Below are 24,026 nucleotides of genomic sequence, written 5' to 3'. Positions count from 1 at the left end.
TTTATCACTCAATAAATCAGAAAATACTGTCAACAGACATTTAAAAAAAATCAATTTTCGCCATGTTTTTAAGAGTAAGATACTATAAATCAGGCTATGAATGATATTTAAACAAACCCCCTGGTAAATACCTTCAGAATATAGATAGGAATGAAATTGGGAAGTTTGGTTTATGAAAGTGCTACTGAAGTGGAGATTTGTGGCTCAGAGTTTGAGAAAAAACAAATTTTGAGTGTATAATATGGACTGTTAAGTTCCACACATTTTGCAAGACACTACAGATAAACAGGGTAAAAATGTTTAACTAACAGATATCACCATGAAACTTTCCCAGTTGATTACTCACATTAAGACAATTATTTTTCGTATTACAAGTTTTCTGAAAGTTTATGTTTAAATATGCAAATGAGGCATTTTCTAATGCTAACTTTTGGTGAATTTAGGAGAAATCTACAGACACAAATAGACAAAGTGTTGTAAAATAAACACCTAAATGTGTATTTTAGATGTTTTCTTTCAACTAGTCTGAAAGAAGATATGTTATGGAAGCAAAATAGCCCAAAATCTCAAAATTTACCAGAAATGAAAAAAACAACAATTATATTCTCCTTGTGTATAAATCTGAGAACTTGTTCGTGCTCATCAAAGTGTCATTTTGTCAATCTTGTCAAAGAACCTACAAAGCATGTTGAGTGTACTGCCCTAATAAAAGGAAAAAAACAGCCAGATTCCTGAGTAATATGTGTGTTTCCAGGAGCATGGGCGAGAGTGCTTGAAGGAGCCTTGAGGAGCGGATGTGAGGGAGGACAGTAAAAAGCTTAGGGACCAGGAGAGGGCTCGATATAAAGGCTGACTGGGACAAGCTGCTGTTCAGACCGGTGGAGCTCTCCTCATCTTAAAGCACACTTCCTTAAACAACTGACCAAAGCTGACACAGCAAGTGAGTAACATATGGCTTCTTCTGCTTCTCTGTCTCTTGGGGATATCCCCCCACGCTCTCTGCTACTCTTTCCTGTCTTCATTCTCCCACATTTGTTCACAGAGCTGTCTTGCTGTTGTAAGTATGGCTGGTCCACTCCGGCCTCTTATCTCTTAGCAGTTTGTTGTTTGTTACTTCCAAGCTTCTCCCTCCTCCTCCTCCCTCTCTCCCTATCTACTATCTATTTGTCAACGTCTCCCTTGCATAATGACATGGGATCCCCTGTGTCCTTCTTACTCTAAACTCACTTACTGTCTCTACACACACACACACACACACACACACGGCACCTCATGTCAAATACTGTATGTTGAACTATTTTCCTCTCTTTCCCACTGCTTTAAAAAGCCTTCCCTAATTTCTGTAAGTGGCCTGACCTCAGTGCCACTCACCCCTATTGGGTGAGGAAACACTGACTGTACTGTACACAAACCTATGCTGTTACTGCATGTATGCCTATGTACAGTATGTGTATATGTGCGTGTGTGTGTGTGCATTGTCCAGGACGAAGCAGAATGAGCATGCGCGGAGCAGTGGCTGGTTGCTTGGTGCTGGCGTGCCTGTTGGCGCTGCTGGCCGAGAGGACGGACGGACACATCACCTTCTTCAGTCCAAAGGAGATGATGCTGATGAAGGTAGGGAGCTCAAAGTTGGATGATTGGACAGCGAGCAGACGTTTTATAGTGACGTCTAATGTCTTTTCAGTGCAATCATACGAACATTGGACTCCCATTAGAGCTTTGTCTTACATTATATTGTCCTGTGGTTTCTCTGGATGAGCGTCATTTTGATTATGTAACATGATATTACATAATATAGAGTTTTTAGATATGAATAGGTTATGAGGTTTTGCTTCTTTTCTTTGTATTTTGTTAAAGTAAATTGAACATCTTTGGGTTTTGAGTGTTGGACAATTTTAATAGCCATTTTTCTGCATTTTTTGACATTTTATAACTAAACAATAATCAATTAATTGAGAGAATAACTTGCAGATTCATAAATAATAGAAATAATAATTGTTAGTTGCAGCCCTAGTAGCAAAAAACACATCAATATTGATTAATTTTTTTTAAATTACAGTAGTATTTTGTCCATTTTATCCACCAGGAAAGATGAAATGACAAATCCAGACTCACAATTCTCATGAGTTTTTCAGTTTGCTGTTTTAGTTTGAATGATAAAGTTACAAAAAAAAGGTCAAGTGGAGTTTGCTCGCAGTGTCGAATCAGTATATTAAGAAGCTGATAAACTGTCTGTGGCTTAGGAAACAAATGAGTTACTGATAAGACAGGTATTGTGGCTCTTTGTACTTGTATGCAATGAAAGAATGACTGAAGTCCATTTTGTATTACAGTATGTTTTCATTTATTGTTTGCTGCAGGAGAGAGAAGGTAGAAAGGACATGGAGCCCCGATCGGAGGACGGTCAGTTTGAAGAGGTTACAGTCCAACTTCCTCAGGTGGAACATGTTGGAAATCCTGTGAGCACGCACACACACACCACCTTCACCCCCAATACCGTTGCTGTTTTCACCAAAGAATTGTGTCAATTGAGTACAAGTTATTAACACCTCTTTCGTTTGTGCACCAGGATAAAACAGTGGAGATCGCTGTCCGTCTCTCACCTCAACAGTTAGACCACGTGGCTCCGCTGCTCGAAGATATCATCCATGAAATAGTGGAGGATCATCAGCAAGGTACAAGTGTTTGAGATGTAGTCTGACATATTTGTTTTAAAAAACACACACACAACATGACATTGTATCTTCTTCTATTATCCAAAGATGATTAGCAGACACACACTTAACAAGTGATATTGCTGTGATTAAAACCCTCTTTTGTGATCACACTGTTCTCCCGCTATCTCCGTCTCTGCAGCCAAATAGCGAGGCCGAAGACACCGGGGGAGGAACGCTGTACAAATTCTTCAAAAAGCACTGAATGCTCAAATGTTTTATTGTGTTTTAATGAATCAGTCAATAAAGGGAAATGATTGTGTCACTTAATGGAACCTCTTTTGTTGTCATTTCTGAGGAAGCATGTCAACGAGAGTTGGCCACACGGTGTCAGCATGTCTCAGGAAGCTCTTTCATTTCAATCATTCACATACCTGAATGAAAGTCTTGTGACTTTTCTTGACATATTCAACAATTTCACAGAATTCTTGATACGAAAAGTAAGTGATTAAGCAGTGTTATTCACACTTATGCAAGTGACAAACTATATTTTACAACTATTTTATTACTCTTAAAAACAGTTAATTTCCCTTCAAATTACTTATAAAAATCTATTCAGAAACTCCACCTGATGTTTTTAAAGACACATTATGTCTGAATTGTTCATTCGAGAAGTGCAGTAATACGAGGGTGGAATTTGACCCCTTTTCTGTTATCAAGCCTCCGTTTGCCTGATAGTTGTTTCAGAGCTTCGACGTCAGCCTCTCGCAGATCTCAAAGTCCTTGACTGCGAGGGCAGCGTCTCGAGCTAAAGGGGCAGGGAGAACCAGCCTGCAGTCGCTGTCACAATACTTCCCAGTTATCCCCTCCATTTCCTCTGCAACGGCACAGTAGGTTGGGCTCACGGCACCCTCCTCTGGAGACTGAGAGGAAGACAAGAACGGTGAAGAAGAAATATTAGAGTGCAGTCAACAAAAATGACAAATATGCAACCGGGAAGTTAGTGTAATCCCTGCCCTGATGTTAAAGAGGAGCTATTATGCTTTTATGCCTTTTTTCCCTTTTCCTTTAGTGTGTTTTATAGATTTTTGGTGCATGTTAAAGGTCAGAAAAGTTTGCAAAAGCCCAAAGTCCACGCCAAAGGGAGTTACTCGACTTGGTTCGGTTGACCAATCACAACAGTGGGCCAGCTGACCAATTAGAGCTGATTGGGCTTTCCCCTGGGGGGAGCATTTCAGACAAGACAGGGTGAAAAGAGGTGCTGCAGCACAGCCGGTATGAGAAAAGTAAAGCGCTTTGAGCATGTTCGAGTAGAAAACCAAAATACAATATGCACCTGAAAATTAGCATAATAGGTCCTCTTTAAACATAGTTTGCCCCTACAGCTACACATCACAGATGAACATCAGGAGGATAAGTGCAAGAGTTTGAAATCTGTGCAAGAAAAGACACAAAAACTGGTGATAGATCCCAGATGTGAAAGCTGTGTGTATGTGTGTAGCCATGGTTACATGTGACACAGAATGAATTCCAGAGTAATTTGTATAAACATACACAAAAACACAATGTGACGGGTCTGCTGAGCATACACTGCTTATCAGTTTTTCAATTGGACACATTTCAACCAAACCTCGTTAGCCAACGTTAGTTCAACTTTTACCTACTGTGCTTACCGCAGTGTGCACACAGCGTTCATGTGTAATTAGATTATGGATTATTAACACCAGTTTGGATGCCCTCCGAATAAAATTGGTTAGCTAAATAGCCTATGGCTAAACTGTCCACTCACTTAAACCTCTATGATCTCAGGTTGCAGCGCTCAGTGAGTTTCTTTCCCCGTCCGACTCTGTAGTGATGTTGCCGTGTTCCCAGATCTCAGCAATGACTTTGGTGAATACAATATCAGTATAACTGATGGAATGAATGTCTAAAACTAACAAAATAAGTTGTCATGAATCTGACTTTGTGTTTAAAATACTGACTCTTTCATTTATTTACATCCACCACAATAACAAGGTGCATCTTTATCATTGTAATCTGCATACATGCTGTATTGGACAGTGTGGGTGGAAGTAACAAAGGACTGACTTCTGCATTTGGTTAACTGGAAGTCTTGGACAAAGTCTGTTTTGAAGAACAAAGGATTCCTCAGAACAATGATTGCTTTTACAAAGTTCTATATTGAGTAGCATATTTCCACCATTAATGGTCTGTGACGCATGTGGAAATACCTAATCTTGTTTTCCTGGGGTTTCTAACGATTGTCATCTGGCTTGCACATTGAGAAAGAACACAAGTTTCTGACTGTCAAAGCTAATCATTGAAAGATCAGATCTTTACCACAGACAACAAGCCTTTTTAACAGTGTAGCAGCTGTAGAATGGTTGCTCGTAGATTGGAAATGTAATACTTCTAACAGGTTTCTAACCCTCCAGTTTACATGTAAATAGAAACATTCCTTCGTAAAATAAAATAAAAGTGCACTGTAAATAATGAACTTATCTTCATATTAATCTACTCAACTAATGCAGTCCATCCTAACTATACAGGAAAAATATACAAACAACAATTAAACATCATAACGCACCTATAAGGAGCAGCACAGGGCACAGTCAACACACACACTCAGTGGCAGGCTCTTTCTCAGTCCCCTGCAGCAGTTTAAGCCAGAATACACAAGCTTAACCAGAGGAGGACGAGCCTCACAACACATCTTACCAGTGCACAAGCTGTCCATGCTTTGCCGGTTTTGAGAATGTTCACTAAACAAAATGAAAATAATAAAAATAACATAACCAACATTGTTAAATCGGACAAGGCGATCTGCTCTTGAATATTACTTTGCTGGGAGGATAGGGTAATCACCGTGGGACATCAGTAAAAATGCTCTGGAGATGGATTTGTCTTCAGTGGACTTTATTATAAACTTCACGCACTGTGCACATATATACTTCAGACAGGAAGTATAGTGTCCTTTTGGTGTGTGTGTGTGGTTTTCTCAATGGACGCACACAGGCTCTCACTGTCCAAAATGTCCAAACTGTGCCGTACTAATTACGTAGCTCAACTACTGTAACAGCTCACTTGACACGCAACTCTCTGGAGCAACAGAAAAAGGAGACGATTTACCTCTGCTACGGAGGATTGATTGACAGGCTTCTCAGCCAATAGAAATGCGCTGTAGGCGGGACTTAGCAAAAAGATAGGTAATGATATAAACCAAGGCACAGATATTCAAGCAACATAAACTGAGGTAGATAATACATGAAAGGATATTAAATCTTCTTTACAGCCGCCCCCAAATATGGCGGCCCATATTTGCAATCAAGGAGAAGATTCACTTAGTCAATGTCATCGTCTGGAATGCAAGGGAGCTTGATAAGGCGTGCGACCGGCCTCATATACGTCTTGCCGTTAATCTTGACCTCAGCTGCACGTACTCGTCCATCTGCTCCTGGGAGGACCTTGCTCACTCGTCCGACTGGCCAAGACGCCCTCGGCAGTTGTGGGTCAACGACCATGACCACTGTGTCTGACTGGAGGTTCTCTGAGTCGTTCCACCACTTGGAGCGGGTCTGTAATGTAGGCAAGTAATGCCTCACAAAGTGTCTCCAGAACTGGTCAGCCAGGACTTGGCACTGTCTCGTCACGGGGCGGCTGGTCTGCAAGGTAACCCTTCGGCAGACGCTCACATAGAGGCAGAGAGGGAAATCTTGAGGAAAGCTCAAGAACAATATTTCCCCGAAGAGCTCAAACAATTAGTAGCAAGAAAACCGGTATCATCCACAAGTCGCCTGCTCACTCTGGCTCCAGAGTACGATGAAAGCACAAAGCTCATCCGGGTGGGTGGAAGACTACGGCGTAGTCATCACTTAGAGCCTGACACTCTTCACCCTATTGTCTTGGACCCAGCTCACCCAGCGACAAAATTGATCATTCAGGACACTGACCATGACTTACGACATCCCGGATCAGAACGACTGTTTGCCGAGATTCGGCGTAGATACTGGATTCTTCGAGGGCGAGAGGCTGTCAAAAGACAGCAGCGTACCTGTGTAGATTGCCAGAGATGGAGGGCCAAACCTTCCATTCCAAAAATGTCTGACTTGCCCAAATCCCGTCTGCGTCTCTACCAGCCAGCATTCACCTCCACTGGAGTGGACTGCTTTGGTCCTCTCCAAGTTAAAGTGGGCAGACGGAATGAGAAACGGTGGGGAGTCCTGTTTAAGTGCATGACGACTAGAGCAGTCCACATAGAACTCCTGCCCAGCCTCGATTCTGATTCCTTTCTTATGGCACTGCGGAGATTTATCGCACGGAGAGGAAAGCCTGCAGAGCTTCTGTCCGACCAGGGGACAAATTTTAAAGGCGGAGATCGAGAACTACAAGAGGCGTTCAGAGCTCTGCACCCTGACCTTCAAGCACAGCTGGCGAAAAGTCAAATCAGGTTCGCATTCAACCCGCCAAGTGCCCCTCATTTCGGGGGGACTTGGGAACGGGAGATAAGATCCATCAAGACCGCCCTAAATGCCACTGTGAAGGCACAGATTGTCACCGAGGAAGTGCTTAACACTGTCCTCATTGAAGTGGAAGGAGTCCTAAACTCAAAACCGTTGGGGTATGTATCTACAGATGTGGCAGACCCAGAACCCATCACACCAAACTTGCTCCTCATGGGGCGGCTCGACCCGGCAATGCCCCAAGCCGTCTACCAGGAGTCGGAACTTCTAAGTCGCCGTAGATGGAGACACTGCCAAGTCCTGGCTGACCAGTTCTGGAGACACTTTGTGAGGCATTACTTGCCTACATTACAGACCCGCTCCAAGTGGTGGAACGACTCAGAGAACCTCCAGTCAGACACAGTGGTCATGGTCGTTGACCCACAACTGCCGAGGGCGTCTTGGCCAGTCGGACGACGTGAGCAAGGTCCTCCCAGGAGCAGATGGACGAGTACGTGCAGCTGAGGTCAAGATTAACGGCAAGACGTATATGAGGCCGGTCGCACGCCTTATCAAGCTCCCTTGCATTCCAGACGATGACATTGACTAAGTGAATCTTCTCCTTGATTGCAAATATGGGCCGCCATATTTGGGGGCGGCTGTAAAGAAGATTTAATATCCTTTCATGTATTATCTACCTCAGTTTATGTTGCTTGAATATCTATGCCTTGGTTTATATCATTACCTATCTTTTTGCTATTAACAGGGCCTCTTCAAACTTCAAATGGTCTAGGAGCACCTGATATTTAAATCTCTCTGTTGCGTCTTCAGGTAGAATGTTCTCCAGACTGATCTTGGGTCTTGCAAACTCCCTTGGATCCTCCTTGGTGAACTTTGGTATAGAGGGTTTCGGTCCTCGGTAGGTCCTCTCCTGCCGAGGGGGTGAGGGGGAGTGGCGAGACTGAGTGGTGGTCTGCTTTGGTGATGAGCACTCCCGGCGGCCAGGTCGGTTGGAGTGTTGTGCGTAATCCTGTTCCTCTCTGTTCCTCCTTGGCTCGTCTGATGCTTGAGAACCACTGTCTGAGTCCCAGTAGTCAGGGCTTGGGAGCGGCTTCTCTCCTAGTCTGCGAATACGGGCTGTTAGGTCACTCACCAGGTCCATCGGTGGTGGTTGGGTTGATAATTGATCCTCATCCACGACTGGTGGCGGTGGTAGTGGCCAATACTCCTCATCATCTCTGTTTGGAGGTCGAAGGGCATGGCCAGTATTGACTGCTGGCACAAGCAGACTGTTTGGCTGAGGTGGCTGCTCAGGTTGTGAGAGGGACCAGACCCGTGGTGGCGGAACCGGCTGAGGAGGGTGTGGAGAAGGTAGAGGAGGGCTAGCTTTTATTTGACGTTTCATGTCCAGCATGGTTATCTGCAAACGTTGATTTTCTTCTTGAAGCTGCCTAATAGCTCTTAGCACTTCAGGTGAAGCAGCTGTAGCTGGATGGTGGAACGACATTGGCATGCCATAGGCATCCTCAGTGGTGCTCATCCATGCAGGACTCGGAGTAGCTTCGGCACCGCGAGCATACTGGTTACTCGGCTCATCCGTCGCGGTGCTCCATGGGCTGTACCTCTGCCAATGAGTGAGGGGCGTCATCTCGGCGTAACCCTCTCTGGTGAGTAGTGGCTGTTCTACTGCTTGATGGTGCACAGTGCGACTTAAGTTAGGTGGCGGCGGTTGCCTCAGACCATGGAGGGTGACATCATAATCATCCAGGTAGGCTGGAGGACGTACCTGATGCTTGGGCCGCACATCTATGTACCGTTGTGAAGACATCTTTATTCCACGGAAACCACCACTATCCGGCTCGAAGGACCATATGTTAAATCGGACAAGGCGATCTGCTCTTGAATATTACTTTGCTAGGAGGATAGGGTAATCACCGTGGGACATCAGTAAAAATGCTCTGGAGATGGATTTGTCTTCAGTGGACTTTATTATAAACTTCACGCACTGTGCACATATATACTTCAGACAGGAAGTATAGTGTCCTTTTGGTGTGTGTGTGTGGTTTTCTCAATGGACGCACACAGGCTCTCACTGTCCAAAATGTCCAAACTGTGCCGTACTAATTACGTAGCTCAACTACTGTAACAGCTCACTTGACACGCAACTCTCTGGAGCAACAGAAAAAGGAGACGATTTACCTCTGCTACGGAGGATTGATTGACAGGCTTCTCAGCCAATAGAAATGCGCTGTAGGCGGGACTTAGCAAAAAGATAGGTAATGATATAAACCAAGGCACAGATATTCAAGCAACATAAACTGAGGTAGATAATACATGAAAGGATATCAAATCTTCTTTACAAACATATTGACTCAGCTACAACAGCACACATTTTGACTTGTCATAGTAAAGGAAAAGCACCGGTAAGAACTCGGGCTGTCAATCGATTCAAATATTTAATCGCGATTCATCGCCAATTAATCACACTTTTTTATCTGTTCAAAATGCACCTTAAAGGGAGATTCCTCAAGTATTTAATACTCTATCAACATGGAAGTGGGCAAATATGCTGCTTTATGCAAATCATAACATGGCAAACTGCAGCCCAACAGGCAACAACAGCTGTCAGTGTGTCAGTGTGCTGACTTGACTATGACCTGCCTCAAAACTGCATGTGATTATCATAAAGTGGGCATGTCTGTAAAGGGGAGACTCGTGGGTACCCATAGAACTAATTTTCATTCATATACCTTGAGGTCAGAGGTCAAGGGACCTTTTTGAAAATGGCTATGACAGTTTTTCTTCGCCAAAAGTTTGAGAGCATCATTTAACCTCCTTCCCGACAAGCTAGTATGACATGGTCCTGATGTTCTGTTGGACACACCAAGTCCGGTTAACCATCAGACATACCCCTCCGCCCCTTGTTTTCCCGGAGAGCTCCTGGTCTCTGTCCGCCCGATGGATGGTGAAACCCGGGGGCTCGATGGCGTGGTCCGGTACCTCAGCTGATAGCCAGGTCTCCGTGAGGCAGATAACGTTACAGTTCCTGATGTCCGGCTGGAAACATATCCGCGCCCGCAGCTCGCACAGTTTGTTGTCGAGCGACTGCACATTTGCCAGTAACATAGTGGGGAGTGGGGGGCGATGAGCGCGCCGTCTCAGTCGAACCAGGACCCCGGCTCGCCGGCCTCTCCTTCTCTGTTGGGACCCGGACTTCGGTCGGACCCCGGCTCGCCTGTCTGTCCTCCTCAGTTCAGGAAAGAGAGTTAGATCCGGAGTGAGGAGGTCCCGGCTGTGGTGAATGCTCCTCTCTCTGATGTTCAGAAGAGTCTCTCTGTTGTAACTGATCCTGGGGGCTTTGTTATTGTTGTTGTTATTGTCGCCGTCGTCCATTCTTTGAAGTTGCTTTACTTAACTGATACTATAGAGCCTGAAACTATCACGAGACATAAAACTAGCAAAACTTAACAAAATAACATAAAACTGGCCTAATAATAAAAATTAATCTTTAAAAAAAACACTAAAATAACCTTAACATGTACGGAGCTCCTGGCATGTCGCCCTGTCTCTATGGCGCCATGGTAACCAAGTATCCTGACTTGTAATCAAGGTTCGTGCCTAATGATATATTCCTTTTCAATTCTCAACCGTCAACTCTCTCAACAGGGCCACATGCCTTTAATGAAGTGTATTTATTTAATACTAAATTGCTCTGTTTGTCATGGAGTAATTCTCCCCAGTTGAGGGAATAGCAGACATACCTGAACCTGGTACCCGTCTCACTGAGCGAGCTCAGCAGGCAGACTATCAGTGTGACGGGTGACTTCACAAAAATTCACAATAATGATTCTGCAAACCAGTCTTTCACTCGCTGCAAACTGGTTGAGAGTGCATTTATATAACAGGAGGACATTCCTGAACAACAATCACATCCAACCTGAACAGTTGCAAGACAGTGGAGAGATTATCTGATCTGGACAGTGACTCCGCAATAAAATGCATCAATGTAGGCTACTCACCTTGAAAAAGAAGAATCCAATGAGGTTGAAAATACAGCGGATCATGAACGAATAGTGTTTCACCGCTCCTGTCAAGACAATCCCAGGGTGGACAGAGTTTGCGGTGACACCTACATACACATAAACACATAGACAGACACAAAAAAATCAGCTGCTTCGCTAAAAGCCAGAATGTTTGTGTGCCTCCGTCAGCATCCTTTATGGAGACTTTAAGTTTAAAAGACAGAAAAAAATACTATTTCTCATTTCATTTCTTTGAAAAATGTACATACAGTCTGAGGTTTGATCAGATCACAGCTGTATGTGTTTGATTAAGAGTGGAGCTGGCGAGAACAAAGATGCATAAACAAACTTGTTCTGGCGAGTAGATCATAAAACAAGACAGTGTTTAGTATAGCAGAAAATATAAAAGGGGAATTTCTTCTTTTTGTTTACAGGTTGTCTTTTCTCAAAAGAGGACCCAGGATGTCTCATCTACTGATCTATATTGCTGGTAGCAAATCATTTTAAAATGTCCGTTTAAATCAACCTGACTGGCAGTGGCGGCGTCTTGTTTTCTTAATTTTAAGGCCACCCTAAAGGGCAGTGCATCATGTTTTCTCCACTGGAAGGGCACTCAAGAGTGCACTTTACGTTTTTTTCCACTGGAATGGCACCCGAGAGGGCACTTCAAACATACAAATGTCGAACATTGTACTCACAAATATTCAACAAACAATCAGTAAAACATTTCATTTATCAGTGAACCACAGCAGAAATGTTGTGGACCCTGCAACAGGCCTCCTCACCCAGAATCTTTTAAAGGGCATGGCGGTCCTATAAGAGGCAAAAACCACACCAGTGAGGGAGCTGCAAACACTCCCCCGACACTAAGATGTAAAAAGACACACACATGCCAATTAACTGTCTTAAGTTCAAGAAAACTGACTATACAGGAAGTGCAGGTTTTTATGTTGTGCTTTTATTTTGGGGAACTCTCTTCAGCCACAGGTCTCCACAGCTGATTTCACTTAGCTTGTTTGGCTGAACCAAATGCCAGGGAAGAAAGAGGGGAGTGGGGTTGATGGGTTTGTTTGTTAAGTTGGCTTTCATTTGATATTTCTTCCATTTATCATGCACGTTATTTAATCTGTATTATGTAATATTCATTTGTATGTTGTATTATGTAAATATTAAGGTTATATTGTGCATTAAGTTACACTGATTTTGGGAGTGGGTATGTGCTCTTCATTGTTGGTATGAACCACAGGTATATATGCCAGGTGGGGAAAGCAGCATGGTGCTCAATTTTGTTGTCCATCTGCCTATAAACCAGTGGTGAGAGTTTTATGATTTTTGTTTATAGCCACAAGTAAAAACCTGAGCTCTGGAAAAATCCTGACTGGTCTGTTGATGCTCACTTTGCACCATGCTCGCCCCTGGTTGTAAGAGTCCACCACCTCAAAACTTTACAACACCCAAGAATGGTTGACGAAGCATCTCTGCTTCATTGAGTTGACCTACTGGTTGGGATGGGATCCCATGAAGACTCTTGACAGACTTAAAAAAAATAGAAAAAAAGTAAGCTTTTGGTGTTTTTTTTGCGTTAGGGTGACATGTTATCCTTGAAAACTTTGTTACATTCTTTTGTAATGATTTTGTTCTGCAACACTTGCTTTAAACATAGATTGTAGATGTGTGGAGACGCCAAGGCCAAGGGTGTGGAGAAACTGAAACATTGTGTTTCTACTTCATCTGTTCTGGTGAATTTTTCATGCAGATGGGAGCGGGGGAAAATACAGCCTTTGGACTCTCAACTAGTTTTCACTTTGCTTGGGTTGGGTAGTCTAAATGAAAATCTACAGATACTAACTGGTTATGCAAGTGATAATCAACTTCATGTGTATATATGGTTTAAATTCTGGGGTAAAAGCTAAGGTGTATGAATGCATTACATTACAGATTAGGTAAACGTTTTGTTGTCAGATAAGACTTCTTGATGACTTAAAAAATTGTGAATGGATACGACCCTTCCTACCTGTTTGATCGCTCTAAACTTAATACTCCAATCAGGACTCTCCCTCTCAAAATACAGGGCCAGTGTTGCCAGATTGGACTGGTTTCTACCCAATTGGGTTACTTTTGATTAAGTTCGGTGGGAAAAATAGCATTGGGCTGGTAGATGAAATTTGGGCTGCTTTTCAACATTTGGCGGGGTTCAATCTTGCATGAGTGGAATATGGTCTCAAAAGAGTACAAAATACAAGTCTCCCTCAAAAATAATCCAAGGCACACTGTAGTGTTTGAACAAAATTTAAAATGCTTTTATTTTACTTGGCAATAATTGTTGATAATTGGGATTACCACGAAGACCCAGCAGCGCTTCTACTCCATTGTCTTAACATTTGGCGGGGGTTTTGAAAATATTGTGAAAAACGTATACTGTAAAATAACAATATTTCCATTCATTATCTGTAACTGCTTATCCTACTCAGGGTCGCGGGGGGGGCTAGAGCCGATCCCAGCTGACATTGGGCAGAGGTAGGGTAAACCATGGGCAGGTCGGCAGATGCTCATACTCACACCTACAGTACGGGCAATTTGAAGTCAACAATTAACCTAACCTGCATGTCTTTGGACTGTCCTAACTCACTCTTTATGGGTTGTGATAGCCAAGTTATCTAACATTTGATCTGCGGTTATTTAATGTAGATAAGAAGCTTTATATGTTTGATGTTTTTTTTCTATTGCGCATTTGATGGTTTTACACAGCTTTCTGTCAGGGCTTTTTTATTGATTTGGGCTGTTTGTTTTATTTAATATGGGTTTTAAGTTGTGGTAGGGCTGGAAACTGACAATCGGACTGGCTATATTGACTTGACTTTCTGCAGTACTTATTCAACAGGAAAGACCATGCAATCGCTATACTAATGGATGATAGTCCATTGGATGATAATGGATAATTTTAGCTTACCTGTGCCTTCCAGCCTGCGTGCCAGCTCAGTGGTACAGATGACGTTGTGCAGCTTTGTGTGGTTGTAGACGTTATCAAAGTTATAAATGAGGTTCTCGCCATGAAAATGAGCGAAGTCCACTTTACCCTTCTTATGGTTGACTGAGGACAGGTTGACAATCCGCGCCGGAGCTGAACGCTTAATCAGGTCTGGAGTGGAGAATCGGAGACACGCAGAGTGAGGAGAGGAAAGAGAGAGAAAACAAAAGAAAAAATGTTAAGTATGCCATGATGATGACAGATAATCTTCATTTCATTTCCTGCTGTATTAAAGAGAGACTGCAGAGTCTTACCCAGCAGCAGGCTGGTGAGGAGAAATGGTCCCAGATGGTTGGTGGCAAAAGAAAAATCAAACCCATCTTTGGTTATCTGCTTGGGCGCACCTGATGGTAGAATTGAAAGAAAAAAAGTACAACTGAATTTTACTAATTAGTCTAGATATAAAACAAAATATGCACAAAACAAATCCATTTAAACTTCTATACTTAGGAGTACTTTACAACTAACCTGTATCTGAAAGGGGTAGTTTGGGTGTTTTGAAGTGGGGTTGTATGAGGTACTTATCTATAGTCGGTGTATTACCTACAGTAGATGACTGTCGGCATGCCTTCGGTTTGCAGAAGCAGACAGGAGTTAACGCACGGACACAAAGCGATGTCCTGCTGTGGACGGGGCAGGCAGCAAATTTTTCATTTTAGCCACTTAAAAGAAAGGCTCACCAAAAAAAAATCAATATCGGTTTAAGTGTACACTACATATAGAATATTTCCACTAATTTACCTTGCCGTCAGACAGTCCTTTCCGACGGGGAACTGAAGCTGTTGTATCCATCTATGCTCTCACCAAAGCCACCAGACTCCATTGAAATAACCTGCGATTTTACCTCGCAGAACACGGGGTTTGCTGGTCTTCCGCTGCCTCGATCAGTTTGTTTGTGCTATTATACAATCTGATAACATGACAATTATGGTGGATCCGAACTAACCAACATCACACAATAACACAAACTAACTAGTCGGAATCTAAAATTACTGTTTTTTTTCAATGGAGTCTGGTTGCTTTGACGCGAGCATAGATAACGGCTTCAGTTCCCCGTCGGACACATAGACTGTATAGCTGTCTGACGGCAAGGTAAATCGGTGAAAATAATCTAAGTATAGCATACACTTAAACTGATATTGATTTTTTTAGGTGGGCTTTTCTTTTAGGTGGCTAAAATACGTTCACACCAGACTATTGCTTTGCTTCCGTGCTGTAACTCCTGTCTGCTTCTCCAAACTGGGGGCGTGCCGACCGTCATCTACTGTAGGTAATACACCGACTATGGATAAGTACCTCATACGACCCCACTTCAAAACACCTAGACCATCCTTTTAACCTTCACCTCACACACCGTTATTTTTGTCAATAATGAGGACATTGTCTTATTCAGTCCCTGGACACATATTGCAAAATTGAAAGGTCCACCAACATAAAGCTCATGGAGAGAAAGTACTACCCTCCATGCTGAACAGCTGCATAAATGTCTTCTGTTACTTTGCTGGGAGCTTTGTCAAGTCTGAGAGACTAACCCTTCTGCTGGGCTTCATTTCTGATGATGAATGACAGGTTAGATGGCATTTTGGAGCTGTGTCTGTGTTGGATTACTTCATTCACTGATTTAGCTGAAATGTTCAGGGACATTGTGGTATTGCATTGTTATATTGTACCTGGGGTTAACTCGCATTGAATACAAAACTGCCCAGTGCAGCTGTAAGACTTAATCATGTATCACCTGATACTCCAGCATTGTTGACGAGGATGTGGAGAGCTTTCTCCTCTTCGAGAATCCCCTCGGCAAATTCCCTGACAGAGTCCATAGAGGACAGGTCCACCAGACGTAGGTGGACGTCAGAGTTTCCTGTCTTCTCCTTGATTTCTTTAAGTGCTGCTTGCCCCCTGACCTCGCTTCGACAGGCCATGATTACACGGGCCCCACGACGTGCAAAATCCAAGGCAATGAACTTCCCGATCCCTGGCAGATTGGAAAGGGGCAAACATTAGTTTGCAATACTTGATGACAAAAATATGGCAGATAGCAACGGGTGACCTTTTGAAACTACGGGCTCTATTTCCAGCAATGAGGTTAAACTGCAGTAAATTACATTCTGTTAAAATCAGTGCACTCGTGGGTGTGAGTCTGTCAGCAGTAACAGATCAATCGTATACTGCTTTGATTGTTAGTCTTTATTGTTTGACAGCTTTGTATTGGTATCGCTGATCTCATGCTAACTCGATGGTAGGTTCAAGTTAGGTCAGGCTGAGATGATAAAATACCTGCTGTGCTTTATGGGGTGGCAGCATTGTTTTCCTATTGATAATGGATCAAATGGCTACGCCTAACATGAAAGGCACCGCATGTAGTGAGAAACCAAAAGATAATTATCACATGACTCTGCAGTTGCTCTGCTGGTTTTCTGCTCCATTCCTGTCAACTGTGTTTACAGCTGCAGCTGTTTTCAGTAAACAAGCTCTGATGAACACACTGTGCACTAACTGCACTAAAAAAGAAAATCTATTAATGCAGCTTTAAGTTGACTTCAATCTCCACCTTTACTTTTACTAAGGACCACATGAGCCTGTTTTCAAACACTGGGAACTATGTAATGGAATTGCGGCTGTCAATCCATTAAACTATTTAATCACACATTTTGTTTTATCTTTTCAAAATGTACCTTAAAGGGAGATTTGTCAAGTATTTAATACTCTTATCAACATGGGAGTGGACAAATATGCTTGCTTTATGCAAATGTATGTACATATTTATTATTGGAAGTCAAATAAAAACACAAAACAATGACAACTATTGTCCAGAAACGCTCACAGGTACTGCATTTAGCATGAAAGATATACTCAAATCATAACATGGCAAAATCAAGCCCAACAGGCAACAACAGCTGTCAGTGTGTCAGTGTGCTGACTTGACTATGACTTGCCCCAAACTGCATGTGATTATCATAAAGTGGGCATGTCTGTAAAGGGGAGACTCATGGGTACCAATAGAACCCATTTTCATTCACATATCTTGAGGTCAGAGGTCAAGGGACCCCTTTGAAAATGTCCATGACAGTTTTTCCTCACCAAAATTTAGTGTAAGTTTGGAGTGTTATTTAGCCTCTTTTTCAACAAGCTAGTATGACATAGTTGGTACCAATGGATTCCTTAGGTTTTCTCTTTTCATATGATCAGTATCTTCACTCTAGCTTTAAAACTGAGCCCACTACAACCTTTGAAAGACGTATACAATAGCGGCCGTCCAATTTTTAAGAGGTTAATCTTACCACAACCTAAAAATCGCAAGTTGCGTTAATGCATTAAAGAAATAAGTGATGTTAAAATGAATTTGCATTAATGCGTTATCGCGTTAACTTTGACAGTCCTGAATGGAATAATTAAATATATATGTAATGACAAGTGCAGATGGACATGTAGAAAGGATCCAAGTTGTTCTTGTCCATCAACTTTCTAACCAAACAGAAACCTACATCCAGCTGTTAATGCTTAACAGCTGTCGGATTCCTGACTTGGAGATACAGTTTAAAACCAGGAATAGCTGACGTCACAATGATGTCCTTCTTTAGCCAGGTTTACTATGTGAGTCAGGTGTACACTGTTATAGGGTCCAAGAGACCAAAATATTTTTTGTTGGCAAACTTGAAAGAGAGAGAGCTTCAGTCTATAGGTTTAGGTCACTGAGGATTGCATGGATATATTTGGGGAGGTACAGGCTGAAGCAGCAGAGGAACGGAGTAACACTTCTGATCACGTCATAGTCCCTATGAAAAAAGTGCATCTCAAAATCAGGTCAAGTGGGAAAATGTGTTTTATGTTTTGTAGTTTTGGTGAATGGACCCTTTAAAAAAAAAAAAAAAAACAGCTTCTGTAGAGTGATCGGGCATCATGCTGTCTGATCTCATGCCTTCCAATATGATGCTTGGTGGTGAGCGGCGATTGGAAGAAGTGGGGCCGCCCATAAGAAAGTGAACAGGAAATTCAGTGTTTGGAAAAGATAATTGCAGGTCCAGTTTAGCTTTGCTGGTCATAACAACTAAGTTCTTCCATGATGTGTTCTAACTGAGCTGTGTAGAAATGATTGTCTCACTGTTGTTGGTTGTTATAGCCTCCCATCTGTTATTTGTGATACTTTGTCCTCTTGTCTTCTATTTTGAGAAGTGCATTAAGTGAATTATGACTGTAAATTTGTAATTAAATAAAAAGTGAGCAGAAAACTACGCTGCCACACTGGAAAAAAAAAAGCGGATCAGTATCACGTTATAACATGAAAAGTTTGTTATAACAAGATGTTTTTCACGTTATTACAACTTACAAACTTATCACATTATAACAAGATACTTTTCTTGTTATAACAATATACTATTTATCCTGTCATAACGTGAAACTTTTCATGTTAAATTGTGATAACTTATTGTTATAACATAAAACGTTTCATGTTATAACAATATACTAAGTTACCACGTTATAGCAATTTATTACACAGCTGTGTTGAATATTCGATTCTGATTGGTCAATCACGGCGTTCTGCGGTCTGTTATTTCTTTATAGCAGACCGTTGCTATGTATAACAGATCGTTGCTATGGGCGCAGCTCTGATGTCGGACTCTGGAGGACCGTTTTTGTGTCAAATTATTGATTTCTTAAGTAAGTAGCCGTGTAATAAGCTGGATAATGTACAGCGAGCAGGTCATTGACCGGCTCGCTGTACATTATCCGTTACATAAATAGTATATTGTTATAACAAGAAAAGTTTCTTGTCATGATAAGAAAAGTTTCTTATTACAACGTGATAAGACTGTATGTCATAATAATGTGAAAATACATCTTGTTATAACAACAAACTTTTCATGTTATAACGTGATACTGATTTATTTATTTTTTTTCTGGTGTGGCAGTAATACGCTGCCGTAGAAAACCGCCCAATCTGGCAACAATGCCCATTTTCTTGATCATTTGGTTGATATATTTACCATATTAAATGGGAAGGATTTTAAAATGGAATTTCTTGTTTAACATGAGAGAAATGTTGTTTGATAAATCTAGTAAATACACGGACTAGCTTTCATTCCAGACCGGCGGCACCAATATGTGACTTGGTACCATGTATGTAATCAAATTCAATTTTATTTCGTTGTGCTCTGTCCTTTCTGTAAATACATATTGATGCTTCTGCTTTGGTCAGGTCTCCTGAAAACTGAAGAAAGCTAAAGCAGAGAGTGAGTGGTCACAGATACAATAGTATGCAATTCTCTCAAGATTTCACTCACACTTCCTTTCAAGCTACTTAGTTTCTGTTTTAAGAGTGCAGAGCTATACTGAAGCTCAGGTTCAAGGTTTGTTTATTGTCATTGTATCACACAGGGTTGCACAATGAAATGCCTTTTGTAGTTCCTTTATGCTATAAAAGAGACAAAAAACAGAACGCCATTTTTTTTATGGTGGAAGATGAGGTGGATTTGAGTCTCACAGCCTGAGAAAAGAAGCTGCTCTGTAGTCTGGTTGTCTGTATTGCTTGCCAGACAGCAGCAGGGCGAAGAGGATGTTGCTGGGGCGGGTATTGTCTGTTAATATTGTTTGGTGACAACCAATGATGCCAACCGATGATGTTCTGGTTGGTTTTAATCACCCGCTGCAGAGTCCTCCTATGCTGGTCCGTGCAAATTCCATACCAGTTTGTAATTTCTCCAGTCAGGATGCTTTCTATTGCTCCTCTGTAAAAGTTAACAGGAACTTGGCAGGGGGATTTTGCCTTCTTAAGTTTCCTTTACAGTCATTTTTTCACTACATGGCGATGTTTGATAACCATGTCATTTGTGATGCTGATTCCCAGGAACTTAAAACTGTTCACTTCCTCCACCTCATCTCCATTGATGTAGACATGGGGGTTGTGTGTCTTCTTCCTTTTTTACTGTGATGCATGCCATTGCTTTCTAAATGACCGTGTGAAGCACTTTGCATTATTTGTTATGAAATGCTGCTACATAAATAAACCTGAACAATGAAACCAGTAAAACCTCCCAAAGTTAATATTATATAGAGGACTCAAAGAGATCAGAATGTTCATCTGGGAAGCCAGAGGAAATCCTGAAATCCTCATAATCATACTCCTTAAAAAGGGCAGTGGTTCACAATGATAATACAGTAACAATGAGGCTTGTACCATGTAATCTAGTTGTACAAAACTTACAGTAAAAACACCATATACATACAATATGCATTTAGTAAAAATATATACACCTCTATGCTGTATACTCATAATGAAAGAAAGATAACACAGCACATTTAGTGAAAGTGAAACAAGTGCATGGGAGAGAGACCATCTCTTATTATTTGAGGCGGCACAATGGTGTGTAATGGTGAGGTAATAATATAATAATGAGGTATTAAGCAAAGAAACTGGAACTAATATTGTGTTACTGCTAAAGTAAAAACTTGATATATCTCCAAGATGATAGTTCTTGCTGCCAAATCAATTCATAAACCTGTGAAATTCATCCAGCAGAGCAGGTTTTCCCTGCACCTCTGTCACACTCTCTGCTTTATGTCTATTTACCAAACAGATCTTTATATCTTGCTCTTAAGCAGCTCATATACTCACGAATACAATGATTAATTTAGCCAAAACACCCAGAGCCATTATAAGAAATAAGAGTCAAATATACACACAAAGTTAAAGTTCACATTCTGTTTAAGAAAAGGACGACAAGGGCTTTTTAATATAGGCTACCATATCAAATCACCACATTCAAGCAAAAGCAGCCGTCCTTATTCCACTTAGTGTTGCCACATTCACATTGTTAGGTTGCCATTAAAGCGTGTCCCTTTAATGGAAACCTAACAATAAAACAAATATTGACAATTCTACTTATTGATGCATTAATGTGTTCATCACTTTCATGTTGCAGCTGGTAAAGGTGGAGCTAATTTTAATGACTTTATATACTGCTGGGTAGTTTAATCTATTATAATACATAATTTATTCATCTATTATATTTTGTATTAATAATCTGAATCTGTAAAGTAACTAAAGTTATTAAATCAATGTAGTGGAGTAAAAAGTACAATAAGTCCCTCTGAGATGTAGTGGAGTAGAAGTAGAAAGTATCAGAACATGGAAATACTCAAGTGAAGTACAAGTACCTCAAAATTGTACATAAGTACAGTACTTGAGTAAATGTACTTACTTTCCACCACTGAGTACATGTTATACTGTTGTGTTTTTCTAAGCACTCTTTACTGCTCCTGTTGGAATAAAAATAATTGTCGATTCATTAACTGATCAGGCGTTTCCTTTAACAAGATTGGATCTTTCAGGAAATGCCATAACATAGAAAACAGCCATCCTTATTCCACTTAGTTTTGCCACATTCACATCGTTAAAAGCATGCCCCTTGCAGCCCTGTATATCCTCCTGAGACCCAGCCCATTGACATGTGTCCTCTGTAGTGGACATTTTCTACATGCATATCCTCTTACTCTTTTGACCTCCTCTATCAACCCCTGGTGTGTTGTAAAGAGGACAGCCTAGGCTTTCCAGTGATATGGCATGTGTTTTTTTTTTTTATCAATTTGAATGTATTGGTTTAATATCACTCTACAGCTATAGTCTTTTCACACTGAAATAGTCCTGTAGTCCACTACAGTGGACAATAAAAAAAAAAGTTTAACAAGCCTAAATTGTTAAGGTTTTCTTTTAACCCTAAATAGGAAGGAAATCACAAAAAAAAGTAATTGGAAGACACTTTAACTCTGTTCCCAGGAGGATATGCATCATGATCCTGTATATTAGAGTGGCACCGACCTGTGTTGGCTCCTGTCACTACAGCAGTCTTCCCTTTCAGCCGCACCATGCAGGCCTGTGGATCCCAGGGTCCTCTGCGCTGTAACCGCACAACCAGAGCCAGGAGAGCCGTGGAGATGGCCCAGACTGAGTGGCACAAGATATTCAACCAAACCATGGCACAGAGGGGAGTTTATTTAGACTAGTCTAGTCTAGTCCTCACCAAGAAATGAAAGAGGAATCCAGCAACCAGTCAGCTTCTTCTACCTAAAGTAGGTGTGACTAAAATCCTCAGCAGCAGTCGCCAGTTGCCTATCAGTAGCAGCTGATAGGTCAGAGGGGCTGTGCTAAAGAGCTCTCCAGTCATAAAGAAAACATATCTGGTTTTAATGATCTTTACAATGCAAACGAGAAACGAGTATCCTTGAAAACTTTCCTGTATGGCTGCACCAAAAATCATTTCAGTCTTCTGGGCATTGATCAATTGCAGGAAATGTTTAATTATCCAACAGTGGATATTGTTGGATTTATTATGTACAAAAGTGCTTACAATGACCTGCAATAACCTGATTGTTGGATTTGTTGTGCATGAAGTGTTTGCGAGGACAGGGAGGCACGCGGGAACTGCATGCTCTGTTTTTTTTGTAAGGTCAAGGAGAGAAAGGAGTCAGAAGGAGAAACAAAGAAGAAGATATGCAGCAGAAACATCACGTGCCATAAGCTCATGACTATTGATATTGTGTAAACCATAAAAACGCTGGATCAGGGATAGCTCGGGGTTCAGACTTCGCGAACTGACCCATGCACTGTATGTTGTCAGGGACACGTAGGTTGGATCCAGATATCTGTAAACTCTTTTATTTTACTTATGCAACATTGATTGTTCGGAATAAATTGTATTATTATGCTTTAACCCGTCTGTTTGGAAAATCTCTTTGTCACACAAGATTAACCAGCACGTAACTGGGCCTTGACCTCTCGGAGGTAGAAGGCCAGTTCCTTCAATATCAAAATTCAAACATCAAACATCAAACATTTACCCTTTTTTTTTTCTTTTTTTCTCCAAAAGCTGGGAAAAGAGGAAGAGTAATTGTTTTTTTGATGTGCCAGGAAGTTCGTATATTTTGCTTTTTCAGTGCATAATTAATCCGAACTTTTGAGTCTTTTTATTCCAGTCTTGTTCCGAAATAACTGCAGTGTACCTTTTCACCCACTAGAGGGCAACAAACTCCAACAAGTTGTACTGGTGTTGATTTTAAGTTAGGCAAATAATGAGTATTAATTACCCTTTCATTTCATATTTCAGTTGAATGGTTTATCTGATGACTTATTAAATCATTGAGCATTTTACGTTGTGATAACTGTATCATTTCAGTTCAGACAACTTTATTTATCCCCAAGGGGGCAATTAATTTGTAGCATTCCCAGTCCATACATCCATACATACAACAGACAACCAATAATAATTTCTACAGTAAAAACAACAAAATATCTATTAATACTGCTTTAATTAGGCCTGTATGTACATGTCTGATGAAATGGGTGATTTCATGGTCTATAGATATGCAATCTTAATAAATCTAGATTTATGCCATAGTTATTTGTCCTTATAAGCCACAAACATTGATTTAATTTAATTTATTTAGTAGCACATTAAAAAATAACATTAACAAAACAATACATTTCAGTCTTCTGGGCATTGATCAATTGCAGGAAATTTTAATTATCCAACAGTGGATATCAAATATCAAACATTTTCCTTTTTTTTTTTTTTTTTTTTTCAAAAGCTGGGAAAACAGGAAAAGAAATGTATCTTTTGTTGTGCCAGGAAGTTGGTATATTTTGCTTTTTCAGTGCATAATTAATCCGTATACCTTTTAAATAGATGGAATTTTTGAGTTTTTTTATTCCAGTCTTGTTCCTAAATAACTGCAGTGCAGCTTTTCGCCCACTAGAGGACAACACAGGCCAAGTTGTACTGGTGTTGAGTGGAAGTTGGGTTATTACTGTAATTATTTCCATTTAATTTCATGTTTCAGTTAAATGGTTAGTCTGATGACTTATGAAATCATGGAGTATTTTACTTTG

The 24,026-nt window shown here is 41.1% G+C and overlaps 2 protein-coding genes across 3 annotated transcripts; one reads left to right on the top strand and one right to left on the bottom strand.

Annotated features, from left to right (window-relative positions):
• The first annotated feature begins 754 nt into the window (after positions 1–754).
• Positions 755–2,989, top strand: mlnl (motilin-like). 2 transcript variants are annotated; one of them, XM_037769640.1, is made up of 5 exons: positions 755–940; positions 1,484–1,614; positions 2,361–2,459; positions 2,570–2,675; positions 2,857–2,989. In XM_037769640.1, the coding sequence occupies exons 2-5, from the start codon at positions 1,495–1,497 to the stop codon at positions 2,862–2,864; spliced, it is 333 nt and encodes a 110-aa protein (XP_037625568.1). In that variant the 5' UTR covers positions 755–940; positions 1,484–1,494; the 3' UTR covers positions 2,865–2,989. The 2 variants fall into 2 exon arrangements, with proteins under 2 accessions (XP_037625568.1, XP_037625577.1); XM_037769649.1 differs by lacking the exon at positions 755–940 and adding an exon at positions 1,028–1,057.
• zgc:64106 (uncharacterized protein LOC393348 homolog) lies at positions 2,733–22,240 on the bottom strand. Its single transcript, XM_037769627.1, has 6 exons — positions 21,960–22,240; positions 15,879–16,118; positions 14,398–14,487; positions 14,066–14,254; positions 11,113–11,222; positions 2,733–3,577 (listed from the first exon to the last, which is right to left on the bottom strand). Exons 1-6 carry the CDS (start codon positions 22,114–22,116, stop codon positions 3,398–3,400), a joined length of 966 nt encoding a protein of 321 aa, XP_037625555.1. The 5' UTR covers positions 22,117–22,240; the 3' UTR covers positions 2,733–3,397.
• Positions 22,241–24,026: the final 1,786 nt, after the last annotated feature.

The sequence above is a fragment of the Sebastes umbrosus genome, chromosome 1 (assembly GCF_015220745.1).
Source record: "Sebastes umbrosus isolate fSebUmb1 chromosome 1, fSebUmb1.pri, whole genome shotgun sequence".
NCBI classification, from domain to species: domain Eukaryota; kingdom Metazoa; phylum Chordata; class Actinopteri; order Perciformes; family Sebastidae; genus Sebastes; species Sebastes umbrosus.
This window is presented reverse-complemented; position numbering and strand designations above follow the sequence as displayed.

Coding starts and splice junctions, on each gene's coding strand:
- mlnl (XM_037769640.1), top strand. CDS start 1,495: ATGAGCATGCGCGGAGCAGTGGCTGGTTGCTTGGTGCTGGCGTGCCTG. Junction 1,615..2,360: donor AGGAGATGATGCTGATGAAG/GTAGGGAGCTCA, acceptor TGTTTGCTGCAG/GAGAGAGAAGGTAGAAAGGA. Junction 2,460..2,569: donor TGGAACATGTTGGAAATCCT/GTGAGCACGCAC, acceptor TTTGTGCACCAG/GATAAAACAGTGGAGATCGC.
- zgc:64106 (XM_037769627.1), bottom strand. CDS start 22,116: ATGGTTTGGTTGAATATCTTGTGCCACTCAGTCTGGGCCATCTCCACG. Junction 14,488..15,878: donor CAACAATGCTGGAGTATCAG/GTGATACATGAT, acceptor TTCTACCATCAG/GTGCGCCCAAGCAGATAACC. Junction 3,578..11,112: donor TTGGATTCTTCTTTTTCAAG/GTGAGTAGCCTA, acceptor TCTTCCTCTCAG/TCTCCAGAGGAGGGTGCCGT.